General features: G+C 52.3%; 1 protein-coding gene across 6 annotated transcripts in view; it reads right to left on the bottom strand.

Annotated features, from left to right (window-relative positions):
* Nucleotides 1-9,436, bottom strand: part of LDB2 (LIM domain binding 2) — a 238,658-nt gene extending 229,222 nt beyond the window's left edge. For 2 of the 6 annotated variants that reach the window (XM_077301238.1, XM_077301236.1), the window contains exon 1: nucleotides 9,125-9,436. In XM_077301238.1, coding sequence (XP_077157353.1) covers nucleotides 9,125-9,256 — 132 coding nt within the window. In that variant the 5' untranslated portion in view covers nucleotides 9,257-9,436. The remainder of the gene's footprint in view (nucleotides 1-9,124) is intronic. The other 4 variants (XM_077301237.1, XM_077301235.1, XM_077301234.1 and 1 more) reach the window with 3 other exon arrangements.
* Nucleotides 9,437-10,549: the final 1,113 nt, after the last annotated feature.

The following is a 10,549-nucleotide window of genomic DNA, read 5'->3' on the forward strand; positions in this document are numbered from 1 at the left end:
GGGAGGGCAACAGGCCATCCTTCTGTAAAACAGGTCAACGCAGGTAGAGTAACGAACCAGATTTTTGTTACGTGATATGAAGTTGCTCAGCCTTTATAAATGAAGACCATCTATGCTTAGGCAAGGATACGAACTAGCCCATAAACAGAACTTCCTTCTTTTTTTTTCTAAAGGAAAATATGCCACATGTTAGGACAGGGGAGACCAAACTGTATCTCTCCAGCTGTCCATGGACTACAATTCCCATGAGCCCCAGCCATGTGTCCCCTAAGGCAGGGGTAGTCAACCTGTGGTCCTCCAGATGTTCATGGGCTACAATTCCCAGGAGCCCCTGCCAGCTAATGCTGGCAGGGGCTCCTGGGAATTGTAGTCCATGAACATCTGGAGGACCACAGGTTGACTACCCCTGCCCTAAGGCTCTCTCAGTGACAAAAGGCCAAAAAGACTGGGGCTTCAAGGGAGAAGTGTTTAAAATCACAAGTATAGATTCAAATGAGTAGCCGTGTTGGTCCGAAGTAGCACAATTAAACCCGAGTCCAGTAGCACCTTTAAGACCAACAAAGTTTTATTGAATAAATCTTTGTTGGTCTTAAAGGTGTTACTGGGCTCTGATTTTAAAATCGCAAGTGTTTACACAAGGTGCCTGGAGGGATTTTTACTCGCACTATTAGAACCTGGTTGGCAACAAGATTGGACCTGGCAAAAGCTCTTTGCGTGATGCACGTCTGCAGCTTCCCTGACTTCAGAAGTCCGCTGCCCTAAGATGTGCTCCTGGCCACTGGCCAAAATGACTTCAAAATGTGGGTATGAGTAATTCATGTTAGCCATGAGTCACGAAGGGAGGGAAGGCAACCCGGCAGGGCCTGATTTCGTCAAATCGTGGTTGCTAAGCAGGGTCAGCATTTGGAAGGAAGGTCCCCAAGGCGCCTCTGCCAGGGGGGGAGGTGAGGCTGAGCGTGGCTGACTGGCCCAAAGTCATGCAACAAATTTCCATGGCAGACTGGGGATTTGAACCCGACATGAACTGGAGGGGGGGGGGGAAGCTGATATTGTACCAGAATTTAAAATAATGTAGTCTTGGGGGACCACCACGCCTGTATCTACTGTGCTAAACATAACCTGGCCAAGTTTCCAAGGAGAGGAAAAAAAACACAGAAAGGAAACTGGGAGGAATGGATCATTGTGAAAGGAGACAGAATTAATTATTTAATTTGATTATTAATTAACATATCTATTATTATTATCATTATTATCATTATTATCATTATTATCATTATTATCATTATCATTATTATCATTATCATCATCATCATCATCATCATATTATTATTATTATTATTATTATTATTATTATTATTATTATTATTATTATTAAACAGAGGAGAATTATGGCAACCCCTGCAGGTCCCATCTGGACAGAAAGATGGGGTATAAATGGAATAATAATAAATCTCGAAGGCTGTGTGAGAGATGAGCCAGCTGCTTTGGACTGTCCTTAGCACCTTGTGTCCTTTGAGAAACCACCCCTCTCCCTCTGCTCAAACACAGCCGGGAACAGAAGACAGGATCTTCTTCTAGGCACACTCCTTCCTCTCACACACACGAACACACACACACAAATGAGGTCTACCTTGGTGGCAGAATATGCAGTTCCATTCGAGGCAGGAGCTCATTTTCCCAGAAATGCATTGCTGTTGGAATGTGCTGCAAAAACCACGTTTCCAATCTGTATTTGTGAGCAATAAATCCCCCTCTACTGGAGCGTCAGATGCCTGGTCAACTTTATTAGGGTCTTACATGGCATAGTCAGCAGTCTGCTTTCTCTGTGCTCGCAAGGGAGGAACTCTGCAAGCCTAGTTGCTACATTTTTGGTTTATAAAAAAAATCTTCACTTTTAATTTGGTTTATTTTTTAGACTCTATGGCAGCCTCTCTCAACTGTTTTGCCATTGAGAAACCCCTGAAACATTCTTCAGGCTTCGAGAAACCCCAGAAGTGGTGCAATCATGCAGAATTTGGTTGGGAAGCAGAGCGGTGGACACGCCCACCCAGGGCCCCTCTCCTTCCCATCCTTCCTGGCCCATCACTGGCCATTTTGGGAGGGGGGGGCAGGTCAACATGACCATATATGGTCATATCACCCAATAAAAGTTTAACAAATTATAGATATTAAAAATAATTAATTCCCACCCAATTTGGGAAACCCTCCCAGGGCCATCAAGAAACCCCTGGGTTTCATGAAACCTTGGTTGAGAAAGTCGCCTCTATGGGGACCTCTATTCTGAAACTCTTGGGGGTCTCTGAGGGGCTACCGCAGGGGTAGTCAAACTGCGGCCCTCCAGATGTCCATGGACTACAATTCCCATGAGCCCCTGCCAGCATTCGCTGGCAGGGGCTCATGGGAATTGTAGTCCATGGACATCTGGAGGGCCGCAGTTTGACTACCCCTGCCCTAGAACAATCTGCTCCGTCCCACTGGATTATCCTCGGTAGATGGACCAGATAGGTCAGTCAGAAACAACTGCTAGAAGGCAATCCCCACTTGGTGTGGGTGCAGCACCTGAAAGCCAGCAAGCTACCCAAGGCCCTCATGGACGTCACACAGTACCTTGCAAGGGGGGGGGGGGGGAGACCCTTCTGCTCCAAGCTGCAAAACCACAGGATGTAAAGCACATTCTAATAATGCTCTAAGCCAGCTCAGTGCAGTGGTTAAGAGCAACAGCTTCTAATCAGGAGAACTGGGTTTGATTCCCCATTCCTCCTTCACATGGAGCCAGCTGGGTGACCCTGGGCCAGTCACTGTTCTCTCTGAGCTCTCCCGGCCTCACCTACTTCACAGAGCGTCTGCTGGGGGGAGAGGAAGGGAAAGTGACTGGAATTCGTATTCAGACTCCTTTGAGTAGTGAAAAGCGGGATACCAAAAAAAAAAACTCTTCTAAAAACAAAATTCTTTCCCCCCGCTTTAAATGGTGTTTTTCAACTTTCAACTAGTGTTTGAAAGAAAACATAAAAGAACTGTACCGTCAAAACAGGAGCAGACTGGCTTCTGATGCCAAAGAGAAAAAAAATTAGCGTGCCATGCAGGCTCACTGAACATTCTCTGTGCACTGCTAGGGGAAAAAATCAAGTTAGGTGAAAATAGAGAATGTCTAAAATATTTAGATAAATGAACCACGAGGACAAAACCTCCAAATGCCATGTTTGCCGCAAAGAAAATAGCTGGATTTTGACATGCACCTTAATTCCACCCCCCTATATATCTTTCACACTTAGCTGCTCTTATAAGCAGCAGCCTCCTGGGCGGAGCCGGTCCGGCCTCTGTTTCCAGTCCACGGGTCAATCAGCATGTGCACAGCTGATTGGCCCATGGACCACAAGCAGAGGCCGGACCGGCTGCCAACAAACCCGGCGAAGGGCAGTCTGGCACAATCGCCACCAGTCTGCCCATGACCGCTGCCAGGTGAGGAGGTCAGTAGGCCTGGGCAGGGAGGTGAAGGGACTTCCCCAGCCCTTGGAGAGCCTGCAGCAGGTCTTTTTGGAGCAGGGGAGAGGGCTGGTGGGAGGGCTCCGGGGGGGGGGGGACAGGGATGCTAGTGCCCATTGTAATTACTGATACAACAGGATTTAAATCTAGTAGAAGGTATAAAACATGAAACAAAGCCAGCCATCTCAATTTCGTCCCCTCTGACACTCTAATCTTAAACACGTTTACTCAGTAGTATAGGGTTTCTCTACCAGGGTTTCATGCAACCGTGGGGTCTCTTGACCACCCCAAAAGCGTTTCCCAAATGGGACGGAGATAATTAATTTTTATATACTTTTTACATTTGTCAAACATTTATCGGGTGATACGACCATATATGGTCACGTCGACCTACCCACCCCTGCCCAAAATGGCCAATGATACGTCTGAAGGGGGTGGGAAGGGGAGGGGCCCCAGGTGGGCATGTACACAGCTCTGCTTCCCAGCCATATTCTGCAAGATCGTGCCACTGAACTTCTTTCCGAGTGTGCTGAGCTAAAGTGTAAGCCCGGTATTGTTATTACAAAGAGCTGCAAGGCAAATCAAACCATTTTACCTTCAAGCCAGCCCAGGTGTCTTGCTTGAAGACACAGTCCTGTCCTACAGAAGTATTAAACTTCAGAGAATATTTGCCCAGTTGCATATGTGCTGGAATGCCACTATGCTTTCCTAACGCCCTTGTCAAAGAGGGAGGAGGTGTGGCTCAGGGGAACACTGCCAGCTTGGCAGGCCAGAAGGATGCAGGTTCAGGCCCTGGCACAGATATTTTTTTTCAAAAAATCAAAGACACAACACAGATTGTCCCTAAACAATTTCTGTGGAAAGGTACATGCTTTTGAGGTATTCACGTCTCTTCATCAGCCAGTTTCTTGTCTCAGTCCATAAGCCACGGCAGCCATGCCACGATGCCCGGTTAAGGACAACAGCTTCATCTGGACAAGGCACCTTCTTTTTAAAGCAAACCTGGGTCTGTAGATGGAGATTTGCTTAAACCAAAGTAGAAACCGCCACAAATCCACAATAATGCTGCATCCTGAAGAAGGTTCCCTGGGTTGAAATCAGCCAGGAATCTACAGCTCTGTGGCTAATATCTCATTGTGGGGCAAGATGCTCAAGTGAGCGGTAACACAGCTGCAGGGAACATTTGCTGAAATGGACAGAGGAGCCATGGCTCAGGGGCAGAGCATCTGCTCAGCATGCAGAAGGTCCCAAGTTCAATCCCCAGCATCTCCAGGTAAAAGAACCTGGGTAGGAAAGGATTGGAAAGATCTTGGCCTAGGACCCCAACTCAGTGGCAGCTCCTCTCCTTGGCTTGCAGAAGGTCCCAGGTTCAATCCCCAGAATCTCCAGGTAAAAGGACCAGGGTAGGAGGGGATGGGAAAGACCTTGACCTGAGACCCTGGATCAGTGGCAGAATATCTGCTTGGCATGCCGAAGGTTCAACCCCCTAGCATCTCCAGGTAAAAGGACCTGGGTAGGAGGGGATGGGAAAGATCTCTGCATGAGTCCCTGGAGAGCCGCTGCTGGTCTGAGTAGGCAATTTTGACCTGGATGGGCCAAGGGTCCTATTCAGTGTAAGGCAACTTCATGTGACATCTTGATGCTAGACAAAAACACAATCGCTTCCACTGGTCAATAAACAAGAAGCGGGCAATTATTTTTTTTCTTCTGCCACAAAAAGGCAGTCAATGTCTGAAAGTTCACTCACAGGACTGCTCAGCGTTACTTAGCAGAATTCAGGACAAAAGCCCTCCAGAGGCACAGATCGGACCCACCAGCAGTTTACACTGGTGAGAAGAGACTCCCTGACACGTGACAGATGGAAGGGGGAGGCTTCTGCCCCCCCCCCAGCAAAGCACCTCCACCAGCAGAAGGAGCCTGCAAAGGGCTGCCTGTAAATTGTTTATTATTGTACTTCTAACCCGCTTAGGCAGGAGGGCATGAGAGGGTGGCCACGGCTCCCTTTGGCCCACAAAGCGGGCTAAAGGGAGTGGAAAGCGAATGCTGGCAGGGGCTCCTGGGAATTGTAGTCCATGGACATCCGGAGGGCCGCAGTTTGACTACCCCTGTTGTAGACCCCAGCCTCAACCATAAACCTGGCGGAAGAGCTCCGTTTTACAGGCCCTGTGGAAAGCTGACAAATCCCGCAGGGCCCGTAGCTCACCCGGGAGCTCATTCCACCAGGTGGGGGCCTGGCCCTGGTTGAGGCTAGGCACGCTTCTCTAGGGCCGGGAACGACCAATAGATTTCCCCCTGCAGAGCGTAACGCCCTGCAGGGGACATAGGCCGATAGGCAGTCTATTGAGATGAAGCGGACAAAATCAATATATAAGGTATCACTTATCAGAGAGTAATTTATTGGATGGGTTTGGGGCAGGGTGGCTAGCTAGAATTCTGATAAAAACAGAGTCCAGTAGCACCTTTAAGACCAACATTTATTCAAGGCGTGAGCTTGCATGAACTCGAAAGCTCATGCCTTGAATAAATCTTTGTTGGTCTTAAAGGTGCCACTGGACTCTGTTTTTGTTGTGCTACTTCAGACCAACACAGCTGTCCACTTGAATCTAGAATTCTGATGTTCTTCCGTGGTGGAACAACTCTGCTTTACAAGCCCTAATGCGGGGGTAGTCAAACTGCAGGCTTCCAGATGTCCATGGACCACAATTCCCATGAGCTGGAAGGGGCTCATGGGAATTGTAGTCCATGGACATCTGGAGGGCCGCACTTTGACTACCCCTTCCCTAAGGTCTGGAATGGCCCTGAATTCACTGGGTAGAGTATTCCGACCGGTCAGGGCCAGAGCCAAAAAGGCCCTGGCCATGACTGAGGCCAACTTGATTTCTTTGGGATCCTCAGGGATCCTGAACAGTTTTTTGGGTTGCCAGGCTCCAGGTGAGGCCTGGAGATCTCCCAGGATTACAGTTTTGATCTCCAGGCGAGAAAGATCATTCTGGAGAAATTGGCTGCTTTGGAGGGTGAGCTCGATGGCATTGCACCCTGTTGTGGTCTCTCCCCAAGCCCCGCCCTCTCCAGGCTCCACCCCAAAAATCAGAGCTGGTAATCCTTACAACAACCCTGCAATGCAGGCATGCATTCCCAAGACACACACGAGGGGCTGTGGAAGGCTTGCTTTTGGCCTCTTAGTGTATTCCTTGCAATTGTACGATGTAAGCTGGGAATTTCCTGGTTTCAAACGCAAAGCTTTTTTTACATGTGCCTTTCCACGAGAGCAGCATCTCCTGAAATCGAATCATTCGAAGTAACAAAACGTGGGTCAGAGGAAACATGCTTGAAGATTTTTTTCACATCTCCCCTCCACACATTTTTTTTAAACTGCAATTTAAAAGCATCTTCGGGGAACACCTTAAGGCAGAGGTGGCCAAACGTAAGCTTTCCACAAGTCCCTCAGAGGGGCTCATGATAAATGGTCATTGTAGTTTGTGGACCCGTGGTGAGCCACAGTCCGTCCACCCCTGCCGCAAGACATGTGACACACAACATCCTACGGGTAAGCTCCTCAGGGTGGTGGTCTTGGCACACAGCATTTGTGGAGTGTCCCTCTGGGGACCAACCCAGCCCTCCAGCCGGGTGGCCTGTGACACAGCACTCTGACAGTTTCAGTTTAGTCCTTGGAGCTTCTAGAGATAGTTCTGGCTTGATGTGTTCTAAAAATCCCTCGTCTTATTGGCAGGGCACGGCGTCTACAAAACTCCCCTTAAACACCACATTTTAACAACCAAGAAGCAAAGTTATTAGAAAGTCAGCTATCAATATTCTGATCTTTTCCTAGCTTATTTAAATGGTCCACCGGCTAATGACTTTAAAAGTGTTTTCTTAGAAACCTTGGCCCATTCCGCACACGTAGGATAATACACTTTCAATGTGCTTTGGCAGCTGTATTTTCCTGTGCGGAACAGGAAAACCTACTTCTAAAATGCATTGAAAGTGCATTATCCTATGGGTTCTCACACCAATGGAACAGGCATTCTGCACATGCCCCAAAGCACGCTTTTCCATTAGTCCCCATAGCAACCCTAGCGATGGGGTTCCAGGGCTCAGCACCTTTGGACTGTGGTAAAAACGAATAGCTGAAGCAACTTAGGTTTTAACTGGCTATCGCAAACTCCTGAAAAATCAGCAAATGAAAAAATCCCAGGGCATACAAATAAACATTTATTTTCAAAACACGAGAATGTCTCTGGTCACGCCAACATTTCTCAAACTGAAGCCATGATTAGGGCAGGAGTACAAACTCCCCCAAGAACAATAAAAAATACACAGCGGTCATTGGGGGGAAGTCTTCGACAGAGGAGAACCCATGAAAAAACTAGCTGCATTCGAGGCGAAGCTTAAATCACTGCTGGGTTTAAATTTTAATTCTCTGCACATAATGAGGCAGACAGATCAGGGGTGGGCAAACTGTGGCCCTCCAGAAGTCCATGGACTACAATTCCCATGAGCCCCTGCCAGCATTTGCTGGCAGGGGCTCATGGGAATTGTAGTCCATGGACTTCTGGAGGGCCACAGTTTGCCCACCCCTGAGACAGATGATAGTCAGATACTGGGATGGGGGGTCGCTTTGCTTTTTCCCACCCGGTCTGGGCGTGTAGGAATGACAGGTGTGGCAGACCTCCGGCATCACAGGACAGCAGGCAGAGTCTGGGAAGTTGGGGAAAGTGATCAGCCACTTGCAACCACAAGGAGATGCGCATCCCCCAGGGCACCGTGCGAACAACGACCACACTAAACATTTCCCAGGTCCGACACGATCCCTGGCTGCATCACAAGTTACAAGGGAATTTCAATCCTGGGCCTTTTTCTCCCCAAGGAGAAACAAGTTTGCCACCAGACAGGGCAAAGCCCAAATTGCCTCCTGTTTCCATTCAGGATCCCCCGACACTGTTGAGCCATTGGTCACAGGATTCCTTTGCGGATCCCCTCGAGACCTGGCGCGGGGTTCTACCAACGCGGAATACTTCGGCTGACATCCCCCATGCCCTCTGCGGTGGGCATGGGAGTACCTCTGCCCCCTCCCCAACGCCAGCACCGCCGCTAGTGCTCTGGCCTGGCCCTTCCCTCGGGGGTGGGGGGCACAGACCTGCTGGGTCCCCCCGGAGCCAAAGCGGGCCGCCCCCTCCGGAGCGGGGTCCCGGCGCCCGGCGAGCGCGCTGCGGGATTCCCAGGCAGCTTTGGGGTCCGGGAAAAGTTCTTGGGCGGCAACTGTGGGGGTCTCCCCTCCCGTCCCTTCTTGCCCGGGAGTCCGGGGGACACGCACGTGGAGGCGGGCAAGAGAGCGGCACGTGGGGGACAAAGCGGCAACGCAGGCATCGTGCAGAAGACCCCGCCAGCCCCCTCGCTCCAGCCCGCGCTTCCCCCGGCGCGCCTCTGCCCAGCGCAGCCTGCCCGGGCGGCCCCGCAGAGGATGGGGCGAGGGAGGCGCCGCCGCCGCCGCTCCCCTCCGGCCGCAACTTTGCCCAAGTCCCGCGGCAGGGACGCCCCCCCTCCCCTCCCCTCTCCAGGACCCCCGGCGGCCGCAGCCCGGGCGCGCTTGGGGGTCCCTCCCGGCCTCCCTCCCTCCCTGCCTGCCGGCGGCCGGGCTGACCTCGGTGCGCGCCTGGAGGCGCTTGTTGAGCTCGTGGAGGCGGAACTCGGGCTGCAGCATGTAGGCGCTGTGCCGCCGGTAGAAGGGCCCGAAGGGCGACGAGTAGAAGGGGTCGTGCGGCGCGCTCGCCATGGCGCCCTCGGGCAGGCTCGGCGGGGCAGCGCTCCGGGCGGCGGACAGCCAGCGGCCATGCAGCGCACATGGGCTCCCGCCACCGCCGCCGCCGCCACCGCCTCCCAAGCCCAGCCCGCTCCGGCTCCGGCGGCACAAAACTACCGCGGCGGCGGCGGCGGCGCCAGGGAGGGAGGGAGGCTCTGCTGCCGCTGGAGTCGCGGGCGGAGGGAGGGGAGGGAGGGGAGGGGGCGCCACGCTTCACCGCGGCTTTGCAGAGCGGCGCGGGGGCGGAGGGAGGGAGGGAGAGGGGGGGTCGTTTCCTCCCGAGGGCCCGCGACCCCCCTCCGGGAGACTGGCGCCGTAGGGATGCCAGCCTCCCGGGACGGTTGGGGAGGACCTGGGGACCCCCTGGCAGGACCGCCCACCTCCAGCCTACGGGGTATTTCCCCTGCTTGGGAGGAGGGGGGGGAGACTGCGCCCCATCGTCCCCCGCCGAGGTCCGCTGAGGGGGTATCGCCCGCTCGGGCTGGCAGCGGCTGTCTTTGGAACTGGAGGCGTCGCCGGGGATGGAAGCCGGGACCTTCTGCGGGTCCAGCCCCAAATTCTATAGGGGTTCCCCAGTCTGGCCAAACTAACCAACCCATCCATCCCCTGCTGGGGGGCAGCCCTCTGGGGGATCCCTGAGCTAGGCTTTACTTTGCAAGGTGCCCCAAAGCCTTGCCTTTGACTCGGGGTGGGGGGGTGGGGAGAGAATATGAGCCCAGTTTCCTCCAATGTTCAAAGGTTTTGAGTTGGAAAGGCACAGATATTTCTTTTCAGTGGCCTCTTCAGCTAGGGATGCCAGCCTCCAGGTGGGACCTGGGGATCCCCTGGAGTGGCAGTCCTCTTCACTTTGCCTGGAGAACAGGGCTGCTTGGGAGGGTGGACTCCATGGCCTTGCACGGCACTGAGGCCCATGTCCTTCCCAGGCCACACCCCCATATCTCCAGGAGTTTCCTAGCCTGGAGCTGGCAGCCCCCCAGTAGGGGATGGGGGGGACTTGGCAAATGCAGGAGTCTGAGACCTCTCCTCCTGAAAGGGAACGAACAGCACAAACCTCTCTGCACGAATTAACCAGCAACATGGGGGTCCAGATCCAGAAGGGGGCGGGAGGCAGAAGTTCCAATAAGTAATACCTTACAGAAACCCCAAAGGGTCATCTTCATGGAGCTATTGTTGCCAGAAATCTAGACTTCCGTTCCCCAAAGCCATTAATGGCCTTAATTTCACCATGCTGTATAAAATGGAAGCCATGCATTTGAAATTAGGTTG

This window comes from Paroedura picta, chromosome 10 (genome assembly GCF_049243985.1).
Source record: "Paroedura picta isolate Pp20150507F chromosome 10, Ppicta_v3.0, whole genome shotgun sequence".
In the NCBI taxonomy this organism is placed as follows: domain Eukaryota; kingdom Metazoa; phylum Chordata; class Lepidosauria; order Squamata; family Gekkonidae; genus Paroedura; species Paroedura picta.